Genomic DNA, 23,572 nt, shown 5'->3' on the forward strand with positions numbered 1-23,572 from the left:
GGGCGGTAGAGCGGTCACGAACGGGCACTTAAAAAAACATTCCTGCATCAAAGTTCAACCACAGTAGATGAGTTATGATTAGGGTAATGAATAATTGAGCATAAAAATCAGAACCGACCGCACTCCGCAAACGGTCAACCATCCCCAGGAAGGGGAAACGGCGTTAGATCAAATATTTACCCCCATTGCTTCGGTCAACAGTTGATTATAGTCCATTTTTCAAAAATTACAAATCAATTTGTGTGTCACGTTGGGTATAAAACAGGTTTGCTCCGATTTGCGTTACGTTCAAACATGTGGCAACATACGCTGCTTCTAGCATTGGTCCTGACGGGCCTCTCGGTGGAAGAAATTCTGCCAGAAGATGAAACACAGGAAAACCTACTGACGGTGGTTCCGTGCGTCCAGCGTCTCTGCGAAAAGTACTTCCGATCGGAAAGAGCCCTGAAGGGATCGCTGGCGATCATCAACATCAAACCGGATACGTCGTTGTTTCAGTTGAACATCCTGAAATCGTTCAATCACGATCCACGGCACGAAATGGGTGTGATGGTGAAGGATGGCCGTAAGAAGCATTGGAATGCTTCGCACGTAACGGAAAAGGCCAAAAATTATTTACTGTTAATAGGCGACTCATCCGAACTGGATGCACCGATCAATCAACTGCGACGGTTACCCACTTGGAACCCTCTGGCTCAGGTGGTCGTGTTGTTCACGTCGGAGATGACTCCGCTGGTGTTCGAGATAGAAGTCCGAAATGCTTTGCAGAAACTGTTCGAAAATTCGGTACTGAACGTGAATGTCATGGTACAACGGTACAATACGAGTGTGCTGGAGGTGTGGACTTGGTTTCCGTACGAAAACGGTGAATGTGCCGATAACATTGCCAAAATTCGACTGATTGATGAGTGTGAGTATGCCGAGGTACCGATCGAAGATCAAAGTGAAACGGAAAACGAAACAAAAGTTTTACCGGACGAACTGGAAACGCTGTGGACGTTTCGTGAAAAGCATTTCTTTTCCGATTTTGGACCGAAAATTCCTAAAGATTATAACTACTGCCCACTGATGATCAGCACCGTTGTCTGGGAACCGTTTGTGGTTGGTAACGAATCGATAATTGAGAAAGGCTTGGAGGTGCTGATGATCGAGGCCATCACTGCTCGTATGAAGCTCACGCCCGTTTACAAAGTCATCGATCCGGTGAGGGCTACTGCTCGAATTACCGCCGACAATCAGACGGGATTCTACGCGGATTTGATACAGAGGTAACTGTTTTCGGTTCGACACTTTGAAGTTATTGATGGTTATTAATCAATTTTCTACCCGCAGGCGAACAGATGTGATGATTGGGGGTCTCTACGAGAATCCGATCAGTAGAAAGTTGCTGTCCTCGTCGATACCGTACTATCAGGACGAGCTGACCTGGTGTGTTCCGACTGCACGACATGCCCCAAAATGGCTGAACGTTTTTATCATCTTCAACATTTGGACCTGGCTTGCTGCAATTTTTATCGTTTTTGTTGGAGCCGCAGTCATCTATTACTTCAACCGTATCGAAAAGAAGTATCCCGATAACTACACCTGGATGGCATTACAGTCACTGGCGTTGTCCTTGAGTGTCTACGCTCACTATTGGCCCAGTAAATTCTCCACTCGGTGCTTTCTGATTGGGTACATGATCTACGGGCTGCATTGGAATGCGGCATATCACAGCTTCCTGATATCGGTGCTTACTCGACCGCGTTTCGAAACACAGATTGGTTCGGTTGATGATGCCATCGCAAATGGATTTCAGTTCGTCGGAGCGGAAAATTCGATGGTACACTTTGACAAACCGGACTCTAGCTCGAAACATATTGCTTCGGTTTATAAAGTTTGTCAGAACATGGATGACTGCTTAGCGCAGCTACACTCGGAGCGACTGCTCGCCGTTGCAATCTCGAGAGCTCACTCGCAAAATAGTAAGAGTATCGGAGAGGCCGAAATTTTCTGCTTCGACAGGACCAACAACATCCAGACATACTCCGTGGGAATGATGGTGAAGAAGGACTTTCATTTGCTGCCCAAAATCAATGATCTAATCCGCAGAATAAGCGAGTCCGGTCTGCTGGGAAAGTGGCAAGTGGAAAGCAATAAAATAAGGATCGACGAAGATTTGGATGACTCGGATGGTGGAGCCGCCGGTTCTGCTGAAGGCGGCGGTCACGGAGGAGATGGTCAAATTGTGCTTAAGCTGGACCATATTGAAGGGGCATTTATTTTGCTATTTGTCGGATTGGCGCTGTCGGTGGTTGCGTTTATCGGAGAGGTGCTGTATTTTAGACTGAAGAAGAACTATCAGCTGAATGATGACAGTTTTAGCAGGTTGTTCTGTTAGGTTTATACTTCAAAGTAGGCCTTGAAATGAGTAACCTGCTTGCAATATTACTCCATGTGTTTATTACTCTGGGTAGCCGGCTGACGAGACTACTGAAACGTTTTAGGAATATCAGATTACATGTGTCACATTGATAGATTGGACAGCATTGCATTATTATCCGTGTCGCAAGTGGAAAGTTTCTATTCTTTAGTATGAAATATGTGCTGGTAAGACCTACCATAAACGGATAACGATTGTTACCACTATTACCAAATAACCCTTTTTTAGTTTCATAGTTATTTGATATGTTCGAACGATGAACCAAACGGATGCCGTTCATTTGCCACAGTGCTTTCATATCCAATCCACGTGAAATGCTTCGTGCATGCATATTCCCAATAGCTGCAGTCAAAGTTTGAAAATAGCATTTTTATCAAAATTTACAGTGGTGCATACAAAGCAATTCCAGAAATTACCAGCAGAAATGGTGGCAATATCAATTTGCTGTGATTTGGATGAAGTTTTACATACATCGTCAGTATCGCGCAATCCATTGATTTTGCACGAATGAATAAACTAATTTGACTTAAAACTGATTTTTCAAAACAAGTGAGAAATGTATTCTTGCATCAAAATTTCTTCGAATTGTCGTAATTCGGAAATTGTTAAAGGTAGAAAAATGGTGTGTCATAAAAGAAGAGGTAAAAATCGATTGGGCACGCCAAAAAATCTTCACACTGAAAAAGTGAATGACTCTTTTTTTTTTTTTTAAATCATTATTTGGCCGAAAATAATTGTGTAAATTGGTTGCTTTTTATCTGTAGAACAATATTCTATTATTTCAATGAATATTTTTTATAAGGAATTTGAAACTAGAAAATTGCCTCTAAACTTATTTCAGTTGTAATACCTTCACTTTTAAATTGACTCTAAGCAAAAGAACATGAAATGTGAACCTGAAGTTTAAGTTTAAAATACAACTATGAAAAAAAATTCACTTAATTTGTTTTTTTTTGTGTTAAGTTTTTTTTTAATTCTTGGAAAAGCGTTCGACTTTTTTTCAGTGTATCTTTTGGAGTGTTCCAATTGATTACCTGAAACTTCTTCGACATCATTTTTATTAATTACCAGTTCGTTAAAAAATAAATTATTTATCATATTGAATACGTATGCAAAGTTTCATCCAAATGTGATTATGTGATGTGTGATGGAAAATCGCTCATAAACTACGTAGATCAAATTTTGGCACCTTTGGACTCGAACTTGAACTGGTAGCAATGGTGACAGCATTCGAAAATCTTAATTGTCTTCACCTGGTGAACGACAGGAAAAAAAATATTTCGATGTTTAGGTTGGTTTAAGTCGGCTTACCTCATTCTCTTTAGAAAACATATCCACTACTGTAAAAACCGAATTTTGACCAAATCCCCAGGGACTCCCTATGGGACTGTTCTATGTCACACGACTTCGTTCGACAAGAACAGGAAGAGTCTGTGTGTAAATGCGTGTGCATTTTTCAAAGCTCAATTTTCTCGGGGATGGTCGAACCTTCGTCGGCTATCTTAGACTTGCTTGAATTATATTTGCTATTAAGCCATTGGTTGAGTTCGAAAGGCTCATCACGAACACTTTCTGTTCCGGAGATATAATTGTAAAAGTGACGTAACCGACGAATCGCATGAGTGACGTGCTAAAAACAAAGTGCATTCCTCTCTATTTACATTAGGTTTCGTTATTTGATAAACATTAGAAAGGCATTATCTCACGAGGGTTGTTCGCGACAAAATCTGGACACCCCTAAATACGTATATCTTACGAAATACCTGATCAACGCGTCAAATGTTTCACAGTCTGATGAACGTTTGTCTGTTCATAGTGTAAAATATTTTTTTTGTTATACTACCAGGTTTTAGATCGAAGATGTCGTCCGAAAAAGAGCAATTGTGTGCAGTCGCAATGAAAAACCAAATCTGTCAGCAAGAAAAATTGCAAAAAATCGTAATTCTTTCTTTTGACAACTGCCAAGAGCGGAACATACACCGATCTGAGGAACCACCAAAAGGTGGAGCGAAGGTGGAGCAAATATTGCAGTAGGGACCAGATCTTTCGATGCGTTCCAGAGAAGTATGAAGTCGTTCAAAAGGAAAACTGTACCCAACCGTGATGATAAACAGAATGTAATGGCTAAAATCCGGGCTCGCAAGTTGTATCGCGAATATTTGACAAAATTTTTCTAATGAACGATGAAACCTATGTTCTGGAAGACGTTGAGCAGCTCCCGGGAATGTCTTTTTATACTGTCATGTAAAGGAACGGCGTAGAGAAGCATTTCCGGACGAAAGAATAGACCAAGTTTCTCAAAAAATATTTAGTTTGGCAGGTAATATGCAGCTGTAGTCGAGCAAAACAAAGTTCCATCACTTCCGGAACGATAAACAAGGAAAGAAGCAATTGTTAATGCTCCTACGCAGTCATGACGTTTCCTTGCCATTCTGGCCTGATTTGGCATCTTGTCACTACGTCAAACATGTTTTGGAATGGTATAAAGCGAATGGAGCAAAAAATATTTAAAAATTTCGAAAATCTCTGACAAAAGCAAAAACTATATAAAAATTTCGAAAATCTTAGACAAAAGCAACTAAATCGACTGCAGAAAAGTCTGCACAAACCCTCAAAAGTTCGTAGTTTCTTCATCATCCTAATTAGGTAAATGTAATTAGTTTGAACAAGAATAATAATGCACAATTGAAGGAATAAAAAAATTATCTTGGATTGAGTTCACATAAAAATTGATTTATTATAAATTTACTGTGTTCTGTTCTGTGTTTTCGAGAACAACCATTAGGGAGAAGCCAGAGAGAAAGCGACAAGCGACGCGAAGCGAAGCGATGCGAAACTTGACAGATCGCACGGAGTCGCGCGGCAGAGCTCCGTCCATTCAAGTTCTGCAGGAAAATAACAAGTATGTCAGAGTAAGTGCGATGCGATCGGTCAGTAGTCGCTTCGCAACGCATCGAGTTAACTCTGACATACTTGTCATTTTTCTGCTAAACTTGAATGGACGGAGCTCTGCCGCGTGACTCCGCGCGATCTGTCAAGTTTCGCATCGCTTGTCACTTTCTCTATGGCTTCACCCTTAGGCGGATTCAAAAACATATTTTTTTTCAATCGCGCAACGTCAGGACAAGCCCTAAACTCCTCAATACCCGCATATGCTTCTCCGTAGTACTCTGAAATTTAGTGAAGGTGGTCTTAACTGTGACCAAAACAACTGAAAATTAGTCAAACTTATTATCTATTCAATTGCAATTAATCATTACCAGTCACTTTGGTTGAATGACTCCTCAGCTCAAATGCACAAACTTTAGTATCTTCCGGTGAATTGATAATATCCTCTGTTTTTAAATCACCATTCCGAGCACTACTGAAACATTCATTCTCTGGATACATACATACATACAATTGTACGGAGATATCTCACTGAAATCGACTATTCAGACAGCTCAGTCTCAACCATGCGTATTTCTCCCGCATAGTTGCGGCGATGTTTATGTCGACCCGGAAATCATTCGGATATTCAGTAAGTACGACACGGTCAGCAATCTACTCCAGTTTTGATATAATTTAATTCTCTTCTTCCGCGCAAAATCATTATTCTAAATTCGTCAAGTGTATACTAATTCCTACTATGATTTCGACATACATTTTTCGCGGTCATTTTCTAGTTGTTGTCACGTCATGGCTTTCATTAAAAAAAAATCGGTCACAACAAACTCCAAAGTATTTTCCCCCTGGAGTATTTGCTTTCGTGTGTGATCGAATTTTACACTGTTTGTATTCCTATTGGTTTATTTACATATGTTTGCTACCAGTTGATTGGTTCGATAGGTTTTCAAGAAAATGGATCGAGTTTTGCAATTTTTTACTATTTCAGACCGAGATTTAGGACGGTGGTTGATTCTAGTGATCACTAGGCAAGACAAAATGCATTCAACTATGGCTTAACAAATGCAAACACAGAGAGATAGAAAAATTTAAAAAAAAATAGAACTAAACGAAAATCACTAGAAAAAAGTGATTGTGAGTAGCAATCACCGAAATAAATGAGTATTGTTTAATGAGTGGGAATGTTTACGGGATCAACAGGAAGGGAGAAATATCTAAGACCCTAAACTGTTCCAGCCTGCGAATGTTTCTCAAATGATGAGCATTGTTGTTTTTGTGTTGTAATATTTACACGTGAGGGAGCTAGTGTGCGTGTCAGAGACCTATTTTAGGACCGTTTTCCACGAACGATTGGAAAAGGGACAAAGTAGGCGCTGAGAAGTGAGTTTCGGTGCGTTCAGCAGCATTCAGACTGTCACCGTCATGTTAGCCCGTAAACTTTTCGCATACCGCAGTCCGTTGAAGTCGTTGAAGTGGTGGTTCACTTTCGGGAAGAAAATTTCCCCGTTTAAACCGTACTGGGGCCGGGGACGCATCGGCGGGAACGGTTTTTCGCCACTGTTAAGGGTGAAGAACGGATTGATTTTTGTTCTGTCGATTACTGGAACCGGTTCGTAGGGGTACGGTTGTTTACTGTTAGCCAGATAATTCTGAACGAAGGCGTACGTGTTCATGTTGGCTGGTTTCTGTGGATAATATTTAGTAACGGGAATGGTTTGCGGTAGGGGTTTAAACGGAGAAGGTGATGGGGGTGGTGGTGGTGTCACCACTGGAAGACTGTAGTAAGGTGAATTGGCTTCGATTGTCGGTCTGTACGCCGGTTCCGCCAGTTGGTTGGGTTTACCAGAGGAAACGACTCCATCAATCCGCAGAATTCGAGTGTTGAATTCGTTAGCATCCACATTTTTCAGGAAGAACCGGTGGAACCTCGAGGTAAGAATGTAAAGAGCAGTTCCGTCTCGAGCTGGAGTGCGAAGATCAGCAGTAAACTGTAGTCTTTCTTGATCTTGAGCCAAAATCCTGCGAAAATAAAAAACCGGTTCATTATAAACATCGTTCGTCGATCAGTTGGAATGTGGTTATTTTACTGATGATCATTAGTTCGAGGATTCCATGAAGCCACAGCTGTCTCTGTTAGCGGTGCATAGAACAGAGTTCCACCTCTTGGAGAAGCGCCTAATCCAATGCCTTGAGAAGATTTGCGACCCACTAGTTTCACGGGCAGATCTTGCCCGAATGCCAAGGGACCGGATCGAAGTGCAGCAGTTGTTACAGAGAATACTCTAAAAAAAATGTAATAATAAAAACATAGAATCAAAAATTAAAAACTTGATTTCACTAACCTATCGGTGGCCAAAGGCTGGAAGTAAATTATGCCAGCTTCTTGGTCAAACGCCAATCCTACGATGCCATCCATAAGCGTGAAACGATGTTCCAGAATAGTTGACTCGGCAAAGTCAGGATCCGGATACATGGATGGATGGCTAACTCGCCAAGTCAGATCTTTTCCACTGTCATACACCACGATACCTGTCATTTAGAAACCAATTCACTGTGTCATAAATTTCAACATAGGTATAAATCAACTAACCAGGAGCAACGGTGTCCGTAATGTAGACGAACACATCGTCACAATTGTTCTCCGGCCTTGAGGACGTTTCATCAATGATGATGTTTGTGTACAACGATTCCCGTCGAATGACCTCTGGCGGAAAATCAATCCGTCTCACCACTCGATCCGAGTGTAGATCGTATACCAAAATCTTCGGGGGACAGGTAACCTCGAAATCTTCGAGCGATCTTGAAACACCGGCATCCAGCGCCCACAACCGATTGCACGAGTCGATCCGAATTCGGTAAACGGACACGAGCCCGATATCGGAGCAGTTGTACTGCTTTGTTCCGGCGGTGTGATGCGTCCAATCGGGGAAGGCCTGAAGAGCAGGCGAATCACCTTGGTTACCACGTGGAATAGACGACAGCGTGGCCGGTACTCCGCTAAACAGACGAGGCGTTGCGATGAAAATCCGATCGTAGCCTACTTCGATTCCGGTAGCTACAATGTTTTCAGGGTTGTAAAACTCTTTGTTCGATGCCGGATAGTCCCATGGAAAGTTGTAGGACAGTAGGCTCCATTGTTTCACTGTTTCCAGCTTTGGCGCGAGTTCGGAGTAGGCCAACCATAGGCTGGCAAGTGCCAGCAGGCACCCGAGCTTACCGTACATTACGCAACGGTCGTAGGATCTGCGTTAACGAAACAAAAAAAAGAACGAAGCACGAAATTAATTGAAAGTGAATGCCTTCGGGTGTCGAAACGCACAAATTGAAATTTAAAATAGCAAATGCGAAAAAGAAGTGCCCCGATGCCCGCCCGACTCAATCGGTGCGGTGCGTGAGGTCAGTGGGGAATGTTTTCATTAGCCATCTCACGCGACCTCCAAAATAGTGCAATAATTAAGTCGATTGGTTTTGTAAACAATCGCGCGTTTTGATTACTACTAATCTGAAAGAATTTGTTGCGCATTCAAAGCTACCTATAAGGACATTCATTGGCTGGGATGTTTCACACTGTTTCATCTGATGAATTATCTGATTATCTAAAGCTATGATGGTTATTGTTTCAATTGTAGCTGAATGATAGGTAATGAGCCTGAGAAAATGTGACGTGTGTTTACATTTCTCCTTCATCTAACACAATTTGCAGATATTTTTCATTCCATTTTGCACCACGCGACTCCCACTCTCTCCGCTCTTTGCTGTGCTGTGAGTGTTAAACTGATAAATTTATTTTGCGCGTTGCCCCGACTCACCAATGATTCAACTATATGTTTCTTTTATGTCGTTTTCGCTTGAGAACACTGACACTGACCCAGGGTAGTTTCATCAAACAAACACTTTTCACGAAACTGTGTTGATTTAGCACTTAGCAACGGGGGTTTGAGCAAACCTGATATAACAACCAGGTTCGAAACTGACTCGATTTTCAGTTCAACAACGTTAAAACTAGGTTCGAAACTAGCTTCAAACAAACGGTTTGACAGCAGTTAGAGTGGAAACTGGGTTAGGTTTGGCATCAAGCGAAAACGACATTAGTTTCCAGGTCTAAAACATGCGGGTTGGATAACTTGACTGCTCTGTTGATGTTTCGCGTGATATCGAATCACGGACGTTGCAAAAAGATACGTGCCAACAATAACAAATACCATGCGGGCGGTTTTTTGTTGCAGTCATTTTCCACCCGGTTTAATGCCCAAGTCGATTGTCGTCACGAAAAGTAGGCTATCACATTTGAATTCGGTAACATCGCGTGCAGAAATCTTGTAGGTTGACACATCTTTGGGCTTGGGTGGGATAGCTTGCTTGGATGAATTGTTATTTTCGCCTAAAACCGTTTCAACGGAAAATTCTAAGTGAAATAAATATCGGTGAAACTACTTTTGAAGAAGTAGCTTTCAATGAGACGGCTCCTGCGGCTCGCGAGCCACTTGCGCGCCACTCTTTAATTCTATACGCAAATATTGTTCATTGTAAAAAAATGTAAATTAGACACCGCTTCCATTTCTCAACCATGTGTACTCGGTTTTCATCGAACCTCTCCGTCGGCAAAGTCGTTATCTCCGGTCAAAATAATGAGGCCATCGAGCCTTTTTGTAGAATTTTTTAAAGAAATGGAGACTCAATTTTCCGTGCTTCTCCTTCACAAGAAAATGCAATGACTTTCAAAAGCATAACTTAATTTTACTTAACCCAATTTTTTCATCTTCAGTACAAAAAATTTCGACCAAGTAATACGTGAAATGATGAAAACTGTAAATAAAATTCAGACTAGTACTCGGAAAATGCTTCTAACATTAGCGACTTTGGTTCTCACAAAGTTTACCCTTTCCAAAGGTTATAGGCGGGTAAGCATGTGAAATCATATTTTTGCATACTCCCGATTTTTTTGTTACTCAGTATTTTTTAGTAATAAATATTTTTTGAATGTGTTTCGGTGTCATATTTTTTGAAAATGTGGTAAAGTTTCATATTTGAGTTTTTTTTAAAATAAATTAACAATCAACCACTCGTCTCCATTAAAGTTTTATTCAAAGGAAACGCATGGTGCATAACTACTAGAACTAAGCACCATGCGTTTTCTTCTAAAAGAGCTTCAATGGAAACGCAGGGTTGATTGTGATTTTTTTTCTGAACCAATAAAATATTGTGATCGTCCACATTTAACAAAAAAAATGAAACGAAGCATTGTAACAAACTACAACACAACATCGAAAATTATTTCATACTAAAATATCCAGTGTGATACAAAATTTTTAAGTTTTTTTTAATGCACGAAATACATCTCCAAACGACTTAAAAAAAGTGTGAACCTTCCCCAAAAATGCTTAAAACACTTTTTCAAATACTTTTTTTCAATTTTTTTCGGTGGATTTTCTCTAGCCTCTCTAGTCGACCCTAGCCTTTACCAAATGGTCTTAGTTTTACAGTTAATTGCCTTTGATTATCAAAATGAAAAAATTTCGGTATTCATTATTTTTCATGCTGTATTTTTTATCGTAATCGCTGATTATACAGGTCTCTTTTTATGCGAGGGATACGTACCGCGTAAGAAAATCGCGTAACTTCGGAAATTCGCGTAAAAACCTCAAAACAAAAAAAAAATATTTTTTTGGATATCAAATAATTTCTGAGATAAACGAAACGTGCATGAAACGTCCAGATCTGGTGTGATCATAGAAAAAAAATTGTTTTTTTTTTTTTGAGAAAATCGAGAATTTGAGACCTCGGAAATCCGCGTAGAAAAAAATCCGTAGAATGGAAGAATTTTTTTGATGTCAAATGTCTTAAAAAAGCATGAAACGTTCAGATCTGGTGTAATCTATTTTTTTTTGAAAAATCGACTTTGGGAAAACCGCGTAACTTGGGAAATCCGCCTAAAAATCCGCCTAAAAATCCGCGTTATTTCGGAAATCCTCGTAAAAAGAAACCAAAACCGCGTAAAAAAGACCTCAGTGTATTCCGATTTACAATACAGCTGGGAAAGTATTTAAAAAATCTTTAGAACATCGGTCAAACAGCGAAATTAAATCAAAGTGTGCCAGGCTAAATTTAATGAGTAATGAGAATCAAATATCGTTTTCGTTTGAAGATAACTGAAACTAACTTAGCTACAACCCCTAGTGGAATCAGAACAAATTGGCTCAAGTGGCACGTTCCCCTGGTTATTTGGAGATTTGTGCCATACATTTGACAGCAGCTGGGATGAGTTTTGCTTCAATCGAAAACGCAATAAAACTGTAAGGACAGATTTTTCTCGAAATTCATCTTACGTTCTCTGATTTGCAATTGTTATACCACTTTATGTCATTTTATGTTCAGTGCAAAAAAAACCCAAATAACGTCCCATCTGTCAAACTTCGAATTGATCCGTAGGTTTAGTTGAATTTAACTACTCGATAAAAAATAAATATCGGAATGTCAAATATTACCCAAAAGGTCAAATCATTCGCAATATGCAGTAAATCTTCATGGTTTCTAATTAGAGGGTCGTTCATTTCGATTTCTTTTGAAAAGCATAGACAACTATCGCTCTTCTAAAAAGAACTCCGTTTGGTCATTGAGATTCTAAACTTCAGAAGAACTAGTGTTTATGAACCCTTTCATTTCTCCAACTTTTGGAATGGCTTTCAGCAAATTTATCGCAGACAAAACTACATTCGACAAAATGATCCACATCCGCCATAAAAAGTGTTGAGTTCATGTTTGCAATGACTGAGTGGAAACATAGATTGAAAAAGTCAAATGAATGGAAAACTCCAGGAAAAGATGATTTCTCGGAAATTATTATCGGTATAACGACATTCCGCAAAAAGATTCGCTTCCACCTTAAAAGATGTTGAGTTGTAAACGGGCTGGACGTTTGACGAAAAGGCCCTTTCAATCGAATGATCCATTTGGCAATACTGTTGTCGAGTGAAATGGATTTCTATGAAACAGTTTTCGCCGAGATGGTTATCGTCGAAACGCATTACGGCGGAATGGTTTTCAGTTTAACGGCATTCAGCAAAATGAGTTTCGGTGAAATAACTTAAAGGTTTCGGCGAAATGACTAGGTAAAACGACTTTTGGTAAAATAATCCGTTAAATAAGTGCTCACAAGTTCCTATCTTATGCCTCCCCGTGAATCTATAATCACACTTCGTTAATAGGACGGCGTCGACTGAGTGCTAATAGCAGAATGAAAGAGTGCGAAATGTTTTGTATGTAATAATTCATTTGAATTACGAACAAATATTAAAAATCATTGAAATAAGTCAAGTATTTCACCTAGAAATCCTCTTGCTTGTATGTTTAAATTGCCTTTAATTTCTCTATACTTTCAGTCCACACGTATTGATAAAAACCGTCTGTAACATTCCTTACATTATTCATAGATTTGCATAATACGTTTAATGGGTAAGAGTAACTGTTTGGGTATAAATAATGTCCCAATAGTGCAACTGGCTGGTTCTGAAGGCTGAATATTTGGATATGATAGGTACAAAATAGAACATTGGATGAAAACTGAAAATTTGGTAAAATCGGAAAATGTTAATTGTTTCTGCAAAACTAAATACGCGTCGATTGCTTGCCATTTGCAAGCGTTCGAAAGTCTTCCTGTTTTGTTTGAATCCATTTGATACAAACATTACATTGAGGCTGGGCTGGTCGATGGAACAGTAACCTCGGAACACCATTTGCTGTGTTTACGAAATGGGTCATCAGAATACGAATGAGTTAACACCTCCGTGAATTTCATAACAATTGAAACAATTGCATAATTTCAAAATTCTAGGAATATTAATCTGCAGCTATAAAGCTTGCACTTAATCTAATGACCTTCATTTAGCACAGAGCCAACAAATTGTACTTCATACAAATTTTATATTTATTCTGTTAACCTATATACTCTTCACCGCTGGTACGGATGGCGTAAGATGAATCTGCACGACCTATGCAAGAAAATCAAGTTACGTTACTCGCCCGGAGTACATCGATTAGGATAAAAGTCCACCTGTTGGAAGGAAAAAAGCAAACAAATCCAGTTCATAAATTAGTTAACCATGCAAAGCGAATCCAGTTTCTGTCGACTTATCGACGTAAACAAATTTATGGGTCCCAGGATCCGATGTAGAGCTTTTGCGGTGGAACGCTTCTCAAGAAGAGCACTCAGACGTGTTTAGAAAAAGACAGGTATGCGTTTTTATGATGCATACCAACAGAAAAAAACAACTTTTATATTTCAGCATCTGATTTTCGCCCAGTTTAAATTATCCAAACACTATTCAAGTCTTTCAGATATAATAAATAAATAAAACAGTTACAACGTTCGACCTATCTTTTTCCGATTCCGTGGCGAGGCCAACAAATTATGCAATCAACAACCATGCTCTGTTTGCGGTTTCAAGACTAGCCTCCTGCGATCGGATTATTAAACGCCTGTGCGCTGTCTGACAGCTCGGCATGGGTCGTCGTGCGGATCGTTAACTACATCACGTTTGTGGATGCTGTAATATTTACTCTTGTTTTTTTTTCCTCCACCAGCAGCACATTTCCATCGTTCATGGTCAGGAAATTGTATCGTCTAGCTCTAAGCTGACCGACGAACGGTTGAAGACGGAGTGCGCATTTTTCTGAAATACAAGGTCACATGCTTTTGTGCCACTGCAGACGAAAGCTGAATAGTTGGCGAATGCAGACACAAAAAGAAATGTAGAGTAATAAGGAACATTATTGCTGGAAAATTGTCATGCCTTGTAGCTGGGGCATTGGCAGGGTTACACTTAGGGGGTTAACATAAATCGTACTAAGAGGTATCCAAATCCAAATGATCCTGATTGATCGAAACTCGGTAAATAACGAATTTCAATTCACTTCTGAAATGAAACCATCCCGTCAACGACTCGCGAATGCCTTCAAGTTTCAGACCGGTCTAATGCGTGCAGGACACGAGCCAAACGCCGTGCTTTCACTCGAAGACACGCGGTGTTCAACACCATCACAGAAATGAAAAAAAAAAACAACTAAACAAACGGCACTTCACGTAAATGAACCGACCACTCCACCCCTGCTGCCGGGTGAGGTAATTTTGAGCCATCTGCACCGGGTCCACCCCTTCCCAGCATAGATGCATATATATTTTCTGCCGTGCCAGGTTTCGTTTATTGCCAGCATTTCCTTGAGGCTGTTTAGGCGTAAGTGATGATGTATATATCCGACACGCAAGTGCGGACTGAAACAATCTGTCTTGGACGCATGATCAATCACATTCGCTAATAGGGCGGCCATTTATTTTGTGCAAATTTTTATGGATCCAATTACAAGTTGCTGGGCCAATAATCATAAAACTGTAAATGCGTCGACGTTGTGTGATTCACGCGTAATGTAGAGTCTTTTTTTCGCCTACTGTGATTGAGTTTTGAGCTAGTATAAAAACATGACATTTGCAGGACAGTTTTTCGTCGAAATCAGATCTTAATATATGGTACGTTAAATATAAGATAGTTTTTTTTAACGGATTGTTTTCTCTTGTATTATTTCCTATATTACTTTAATAGAGAGCACTTCCGTGGATCGCAGAAATTGCAAGTACGAGTACGATCACTGGTAATACTCGTTCAGATTTATTTCCAACAGTTCTTATACGGAAAATGGACACGATAAAATGGAACTTGATTTGAATCACTAGCGATTTAGTGGCGACATCCATTTTATTCTAGAATGTCCAACGTGATCCTGAGTGTTTTCCAGCGATCAGGTAATAGGATTGAAATCCTTAGCGTTAAAAAATTACCTATTACCGGCCGGGAACAGTCAGAACATTTATGTTCAATTTGGTAGCCTACTGAGTTGTGTTTCTTCACATCCAGGGCAGTTCAATTGGTGGAATAATTTCTCCGAATTGTTCAAATATTTTCATCTAGGATTTTGCTTTCATTATTTCCATTAATTAGTCATTTTCCAGTGTATCTTATCGTTGGATGAACTGAGTATTCTTCTAAGCAAATCACAATGCATTATTTCTGCATTTTCTTTTGATTGACTCCAACATTTTCCTAATTAGTTACCGATTGAAGATTGCGGCAAGACCATTCAACGAATTCTTCGAGTCACGTGGTCGCAATTTAACCTTTGTGGTGGTTGCCATCGACATTTTTGAAGATATCATGATCAGATAGCTCCAGTTTTTTTATCAATCTCTTTCTTCCTGAACAGCTGATAAGGCAAGGTTGCCGCACTACGGGATTATTCTTAAACCATAAATTCTCATTCATTCAAGATACACAATCCGAAAAGGGATATAAAATTTCTCAAACGTCTTTACCGGGTGAACGATAGGAAACAAAAATGTTTTTTTTTCGAAAAGTGGTTCAAATGAACAAACAAAGAGTATGCATGTTCGAGTTTAGCCTAAATGATGTTTTTTTCACCAAATTTTACTTTCGGTGAGTAAAACTAAGCTGATGAAGGTTTCATGTCATGACAAAAAAAATTAATAAACATCTGACGGGGTTGTACTGAATTTCAAAGTTATTTTTTTTTTTCAATAAACAAAATTATGAGACTACATGGACTTTGAACAACCGTCCTCTACCTCATAGACAAACGTAGACTTTTGTGAAACCCTCCTACCCACAGAAAGTACGTGGTTTATGAATGACACGGAATACCGGTTATTTGAAGTTTTCAGGCTACATTCTCGTGATTTTCGAAATTTTTCGATAGTTTTAACTTTTTTTATATTAAAGGAGTTCTGGGCAGTTGGGTGGATTCGTCTCTTTCGGTACAAGATAAACTCCACTCGCTTTATAGTATTTCATAACATCTTTGGCACAGTGACAAGATGCCAATCTACACCAGAACAGCGAGAGCGCGTCATGGCTGCGTAGGAATGGTAACAATCGCTTCTTCAAGCATTCTTTACGGTATATTACCATGGATACCGTTCCGATAGTGATGAAGCGTTGGCTTGTTCGACCACAGCTGCATATTGCCAGCCAAACCAAATATTTTTTTTTGGGAAACCTGGCCTTTTCCTTCGTCTTGATATACTCCTTTACACCGTTCCGTTGCGTGGCTTTATAAAAAGACAGAATGTCTAGCAGCAGTTGAAAGGCCTCCAACATCCAATTTTCTTCGGGATTTTCATAGCCGACCGCACTTTTCGCATTTGCTCTTCTTTCGACGCCATCTTCGATCTAAAAGCTTGTAGTAAACCAAAAATTGATTTTACACCATGAGCAGACATCATCAGTTCATTAGTCTGCGAGATATATTTGACGCGTCAATGAAGTATTTCCAGAGATATGCGTATTCAGGGGTGTCCAAATTGCCATGCCATATGTGAAGGAGATATTGCGATCCAAGTATAATCCCCTTGATCGACACCAACGGTTTTTCGGATCATTTGCCAAGATTGCTTCTTCTTTTACTGTAGATAAGCTTACTTCAATGACAAAAATCCCCTACAAGATTTTTTCTGTGATCGATTTATTGCTAATGACATTTTCTTCGAATGCGACGGATCAGCCCCGGTGACCATCGAATTTTACAAATAGTTCGTTGCCAAAAAAATTATGCTCCTCCTACGCAAAATTCAAGCCAAATCGGATATGACAAATTACTACCACCTAGAGGTCAATGTTTGAAACTAGTAAAATTACCAAAGAGGGAAGTAAGGAAAAATCTCTGTAATCGAAAGTTATTTATTGGCGCCAGAGGGCTTGAAAATGGATGTCCAATGGTTGGATTCCATAATAATTTATCACACCAACGTTCGACCACATGCCAAATTTTTTTTGGGTAGTAGTGAACCGAAAATTCATCCTCACTCGCATTATAATCCAAACTTTATACGTAGCTCTTCAGCCGAGGGAGTCAAGAATCGACTCAATTCCTCATAAGACTTTGCTCAGCATTCTTTCAAATTTAATTGGTTTTGGGATAAAATAAGCTCAAGTCTTTCTAGTACGGAGGATACGTACAGCAAAAAAAATGCATAAAAACCGCATAGGTTTGAAAATTCGGATAAAAACCGCATAACTTCGAAAATGCACGATAAAAAACTGAATAATTTTAGAAAATTCGCATAAAAACCGCGTAACTTGAAAAATTTGCATTATAAAACCGCAAAACTGAAAATGTTCATGTAAATCTCATAACTTTGAAAGTTTGCAAAAAAAAGCAAAATTTAGAAAACTTATGTAAATAACCGCAAAATTTTAAAAACGCGCATAAAAAACCGAAGAACATTGATAATTCGCATAAAAAAACGCATAGCTTCGAAAATTTACATAATTCACATGAAAACCTCAAATATTCGCATCAAAACACCGCATAACTTTCAAAAATCGCATAAAAACCGCATAACCTGAAAAAATCGCATAAAAAAACGGCAAAACTTTGAAATCTCGCATGAAAAATCGCATAACTTAGAAAACTCGCATAAAAACCGCATAACTTTGAAAAATCGCATTAAAAACTGGATAACTTTAAAAATTTGCATAAAAAACCGCATAACTTTGAAAAATCGCATGAAAAAACTGCATAACTTTAAAAATTTGCATAAAAAACCGCATAACTTTGAAAATCGCATTAAAAAACTGCATAACTTTAAAAATTTGCATAAAAAACCGCATAAATTTGAAAAATCGCTTAAAAAACCTTATAACTTGAAAAAAAAACCCAAAACATAGAAAATTCGCATAAAAAACCGCATTACTTTAAAAAATCGCTTGAAAAACCGCATAACTTGAAAAAACCAACACTTTGCAAAATTCGCATAACTTTGAAAAATCGCTTAAAAAACCGCATAACTTTGAAAATTTGCATAAAAAACCGCATAACTTTGAAAAATCGCTTAAAAACCGCATAACTTTAAAAAAACCCAAAATTTTAAAAATTCGCATGAAAAACCGCGTAATTTTGAAAAATTGCCTAAAAACCGCATAACTTGAAAAAACCCAAAACATGGCAAAATTCGCATAGCTTGAAAAGTTCGGATTAAAAATACCGCATAACTTTGAAAAATCGCTTAAAAACTCGCATAACTTATGCCGTTTTTCATTCTGACGGTGTTTCATTGCTATTTCTGCTCGAAAGTGCAAAACCAGAGCAATCCACGCCACCCAGTGTTTTTCAATGAAAAACGGCATTAAAAAATACCGCATAACTTTGAGAACTCGCATTGAAAAACCGAATAGTTTTGAAAATTCGCATAGACAAACCACATGACTTTGAAAATTCGCATAAAAACCTCATAGCTTGAAAAGTTCGAATTAAAGAAACCGTATAACTTTGAAAATTCACGTAAAAACTTGCATATCTTTGAAAATTCGTATAAATATAAACGGTTTAAAAATCGCATAAAAGGAGACTTGAGTGTATGAATTTTTTTGGAAAAAAAATGTTGAGAACTAATTCCTAGTTCCATTGTATTTCTTTTCATATTCAATCTTGCGTTTTGAAAACTGTATTATATTTTAGGTATCATTATTTTAGGTTAACTAAACGTGCATATGCAATGCATAACGACATAATCATTGAGGGGCCACAACTCGAAGCAATATTATTTTCGATACAAGAAATATAGACATGTACACAGCAAGCCATGATTATTACGCTGGGTACCACAGTGATAGGTTAGTTCAAGCGCAAAGAAATAAAAACTACTTCTTCTGTTCATTTGATTACAAACAAGTTTGCGGATAATAAGTGCAACGGAATCGTTTTTCCATATTTTATTCAGTTATTCAAGATTGCCGTGAGGATTGAAATGTTTGAAGGTGGGTGGCATGTTGAACAAAATCGAGCAAGGAGATTTGAAATAATCTGGGTTTTACTACAAAAATACAACTACAACAACAGGCAATTGAAGGAATTTCAAAATAATGTAACGTTGAAAACATTTGATTAGATTTTCATTTCGAATTTCGAATTATATTTCTTACAGCGCTAAAATGTATTTGTATACATTTAAATAAGATTGCTGTTGAATTCGATTCCAATGTGACGAAACTAACAACTTCAAACCACACGACCATTTGAAATACAATGGCACTGAGTGACTGCTCAAGGTGGATCATCCGAATTGATCATCTGAACAGTGGCAAACCATCATACAACAGTCGCATCCGTAGTCGTTACCCATTAACTGAATTGAAAACGATCATTCAATCATAAAAGGCAAGGGATCAGTGGTCGGTGTAGCACGATTGAAAGCGAAAGAACAAGATGACCCCCAGCCAGTGAACACAAACGAACTTCATCTCACGCCTCCTCCGCCGAGAAGTTCTGTTTTGAATAATTTAATTAGTGATAATTTAGGGGTTAAAATTAAACCCCAAAAGTTGTACATTCCCAGTAAAATCAAGTATATAATAATTAGAGGTTTAATGTAAATAAAACATTTGCAATTTTATATCAAACCATGTCAAAACAATGAACAGCGAGCAATTTGTTCGATGGTACTAATTGACTCGTGGGAAACGCCATCGTTTGGCATTTTTTAGATCGCAGTAGCAGCAGGGAATGGACAATTTTCTGGTCACTACCGGCAAAAGAAGGTCACATGAGAAAAAAAAATCAAATTCCAATCGAAGTCGCCTGGGTCGCCTGTAACGCAACTCGAGCAACCATTATTCATCTATTGTAGGTTGTAAATTGCAACATTTTCAACCAGATTTATCTTGCATTAGATCATTGCCTCACGGGTTTACCCTTTCCACAGTCCTAGGCATATGGGGAACATTTTCTTGTGGCTGTCGTGTTCCGATCGGCGGTAAATTCTTGTTAATTCATTTGGGTTAGAATGCTACAAAAAAACACTGAACGAACAGTAGGTTGAATGCCAGTTACTTTGCCTATTTTTGCAGGCCATAGTTGAACCTACGGCACGGGCACGACTCTCGTTAAATGCCCTTTTTTTCTTAATCCGAAGCACTCGTTCAAGCAGTTTACGTTATTCAATCGCTATACAGTAGGTAGTATTACTCCATTCCTCCTGTGAGAACTGGACTCACCCGATTCAACGGTTTACCAGAAGTAACCGAAGAAAATTATATAAAATTCAAAATAAACGAATCGCATGTCACCAATCGCGATCTAAGCAAACCATGCAGACGGTGAAAGGCCGAATCTGTTGCTATAGGAATACTGAAAGTTTGACATATCTTGCACACCTGTTCGGAAAAGTAACACCGATCGACCTGTCAATCGACATCAATCGAATGGGCGATGTGAATAGTAGATGACGATGGAAACAAATAAAACTAGATCAAACATATGTCGAACGTTGGCAACCAACCCTAATTGGTTCCATATGGCACCGAGCATAGATCGGCAATCGTGACAGCGGTGCCGGCTCGTTAATCAATTAGTTTTTCACGTTCACTGCCGATCACAACGAACTTTATGGTGATGTTGGGTTGCTCCATGCAATCAGAGATAGGCTAATGATTTTGAATACAATTGATGTATCAAACGTTTCACTATCCACGACCAGTGATTTTCTATAGATTAAGATCATGGTAGTAAAAAATGTGAGCAACTCAATATTTTGAATGTGTAAATTAGCCTAATGGACTTTAATGAAAAGCAAAAACAAATCCAACCCTTTTTCAGTCTCACCTGCCAATTACCTCAACCTCAACGGTCATCAGACAGGCCATTCCGTCACTAATCACGTCACGTCAAGCACCCCTGCTGAACATGAAAACAAATGAGTTCTTGTGTGCCACCTTGTCGTAGTCTTGTAGAGACAGTAGTAGTAGTAGCAAACCAGTAAAAAGAATGCCTTCCAAGGATGGAGAGACTCGCGCATGGGTTCATGTCCAGTCAAATGGGTAACTGAGTTGTTTACTCGAAACAAGGTAGAAGGACACTTCGAATTCTGGCATCTGAAGCTCCGGAAATCGATTGATATGGATCAGGGTGACTGTGTGACAGTGGGTACGATTTTTAGTGTTCTCATCGTTGACGAAATGGTATTTAACCTTCAGCGAAGGAGGAATGTATCAACTGGAGTTTCCGTCATATGAGATGAACAATCTTGATATTTTTTTGCATGTAAAATCGTTTATCAACGTATGATGGATTGTTCATTCTAAGATTGATTCGGTGTTTTCTAGAACATTTCTGACTTGACAAGTGATTTGCAACAGCAGACGTTACGCTAACTTGAAAACTACGTTCTATTTTTCATCAGAGCACTTAAGAACCTGCTAAAGTTTTGGGTAGATTTGGCTAGGTGCTACTACAGTCGAGAGACACTTCAGTGAAACTCAACCATGATGTGATCCAACTCAGAAATTTACTCGTCGTAAAATATTTAAAAAAAAACTCTTTACCCGCACCCGATCCGAACTCGATAAAAAATAAAAAATCCATACCCAACCCAAACCCGAAAAGAAATTCTATACCCGGGCGTGTCAGGTTCACTTTTTCGAAACTCGACCAAATTTCCTACCCATATCCATTAAAACTTAAAAAAACCGTCACCAGTGTTCGAATTCGACAAACTTTTTTTTCTGAACCCGTGTCCGATCGAAAATTAAAATCTTTATCCGACTCGAACCCGAGAAAATTTTTTTCCTCCAAACCCGAAACGTGCCCGATGAAAAATAAAAATCTATCCATATCCAAACCGGAGCCCAAAACAGAAAATTTTTCTGTACCCGTATCTTATTCGAGCCTGTAAGGTTTATTTTTCGGGTCGGATATTGCGTTCGGATATCCGTAAACCAGACCATGTTTTTGAATCTGCATTCGACCTGTAGCCGTTGAAAACGAAAAAAATCATCACCCGCACCGGACCAAAATTCGAATTTCTGATCCCGTACCCGACTCTTACTCGATCGAAAATTAGATTCTTTACCCGACTAGAACCCGAGACAAATTTTTCTTCCAAACCCGGACCGTGCCCGATAGAAATTAAAAATCTATCCGCACACAACCCCAACCCGAAACAGAAAATTTTTCTGTACCCGAACCTTACTCGAGCCTGTAAGGTTCATTTTTCGGGTCGGGTATCGGATTCGGATATTCAAAACCCAACCAAATTAGTGAACCGGCATCCAACCCATACCCGTTTAAAATGAAATAATCGTCACTCATTCTCGACCCAAACACAATAAACTTTTTTTTTTGCACCTGAATCCGAATCCGATCCGTGCCCGATGAAAAATAAAAGTCTTTACCCGTACCCGACCCGAAATTGTAGAAAAAAAAGTTTGTACCCGAACCTTACCCTTCGGAAATCCTCGTGAAAAAACCGCCTAACTTCGGAAATCCGTGTAAAAAAATCTCAAAACTATAGAAAAAAAAAGTTCGATTCCAAATATCTTAGAAATGCATGAAACGTCTAGATCTGGTGTAATCTGAATTTTATTAACTTTTTTGAGTGTCAGAGTTTACTTTAAAAAAATCGGGATAACACCAGATCTCGAAGTTTCATGCATTTCTAAGACAAAACAAGAAAAAAATCAGTAACTTCGGAAATCCGCGTAAAAAGAAAACGGATTGAAAAAGACCCCAGTGTATTAATCTTTTTTTTGTCAGTTATGCTCAATAACGCGAAATTTTGTCAGGTCGAGCAGAGTCAACACGTTAAACAATGATTTTCACCTGTTGGTGTTCGAATCTGTAGCAGTTTTAGTTTTTTAAGAAGTTTTGGGGTGTAATTACTTCGATTTATCATATTTTACACACTTTTTATAGTCGAACGTCACAGATTTTCTTTATATAAATGAAAAAAAAAACGAGAATTGAAATTCGACCGATTCTCCTTGCATACGTTATTTTGGGTTTCGTAGGGGAACGAGCGACATTGGCATTGATACTCTCTTTTGTTGCCAAGGGGGGGGGCGAAAATATTTCGTCTTTCTTCGTTTGTTTCGATTGCGATCATTCCCGAATGAGACACTGAAAAACGAATACGAGGCCATTGGATTGGATTCTTCCATTGAGAATAAAGACTGTCCCAGAAAGTATGGACGCACTTTGATTTCGCTGTAAATAATTCACAAGTGTTAGATATTCAAATTTTATTTGATATACTGATAATATTAGACTACAACAACAGCATATTATTCTCAACATTTGCTACTTCGCCGTTGTAGACTAGCTGGCGCACCTTCTTGCGAACGTTCCTCATTAAATTCCGTACAGACTTCTTGGCGACAAGTTTTGACACTTTTTTCCAATCTTTTTCGAACTGTTGAATGGTTTCGG

General features: G+C 38.9%; 2 protein-coding genes across 6 annotated transcripts in view; one reads left to right on the forward strand and one right to left on the reverse strand.

The window, feature by feature from the left end:
• The first annotated feature begins 294 nt into the window (after positions 1 to 294).
• On the forward strand, positions 295 to 2,380 carry LOC131435082 (uncharacterized). Its single transcript, XM_058603008.1, has 2 exons — positions 295 to 1,268; positions 1,333 to 2,380. The coding sequence occupies exons 1-2, from the start codon at positions 295 to 297 to the stop codon at positions 2,378 to 2,380; spliced, it is 2,022 nt and encodes a 673-aa protein (XP_058458991.1).
• A 3,589-nt stretch (positions 2,381 to 5,969) lies between these two features.
• The window catches only part of LOC131430694 (major royal jelly protein 1), a 38,858-nt gene continuing 21,255 nt past the window's right edge, over positions 5,970 to 23,572 (reverse strand). For all 5 annotated transcript variants that reach the window (XM_058595878.1, XM_058595868.1, XM_058595853.1 and 2 more), the window contains 4 exons: positions 7,899 to 8,551; positions 7,651 to 7,837; positions 7,396 to 7,590; positions 5,970 to 7,327 (listed from right to left, as the gene is read on the reverse strand). In XM_058595878.1, coding sequence (XP_058451861.1) covers positions 6,715 to 7,327; positions 7,396 to 7,590; positions 7,651 to 7,837; positions 7,899 to 8,532 — 1,629 coding nt within the window. In that variant the 5' untranslated portion in view covers positions 8,533 to 8,551 and the 3' untranslated portion in view covers positions 5,970 to 6,714. The remainder of the gene's footprint in view (positions 7,328 to 7,395; positions 7,591 to 7,650; positions 7,838 to 7,898; positions 8,552 to 23,572) is intronic.

This window comes from Malaya genurostris, chromosome 1 (genome assembly GCF_030247185.1).
Source record: "Malaya genurostris strain Urasoe2022 chromosome 1, Malgen_1.1, whole genome shotgun sequence".
Lineage (NCBI taxonomy): Eukaryota > Metazoa > Arthropoda > Insecta > Diptera > Culicidae > Malaya > Malaya genurostris.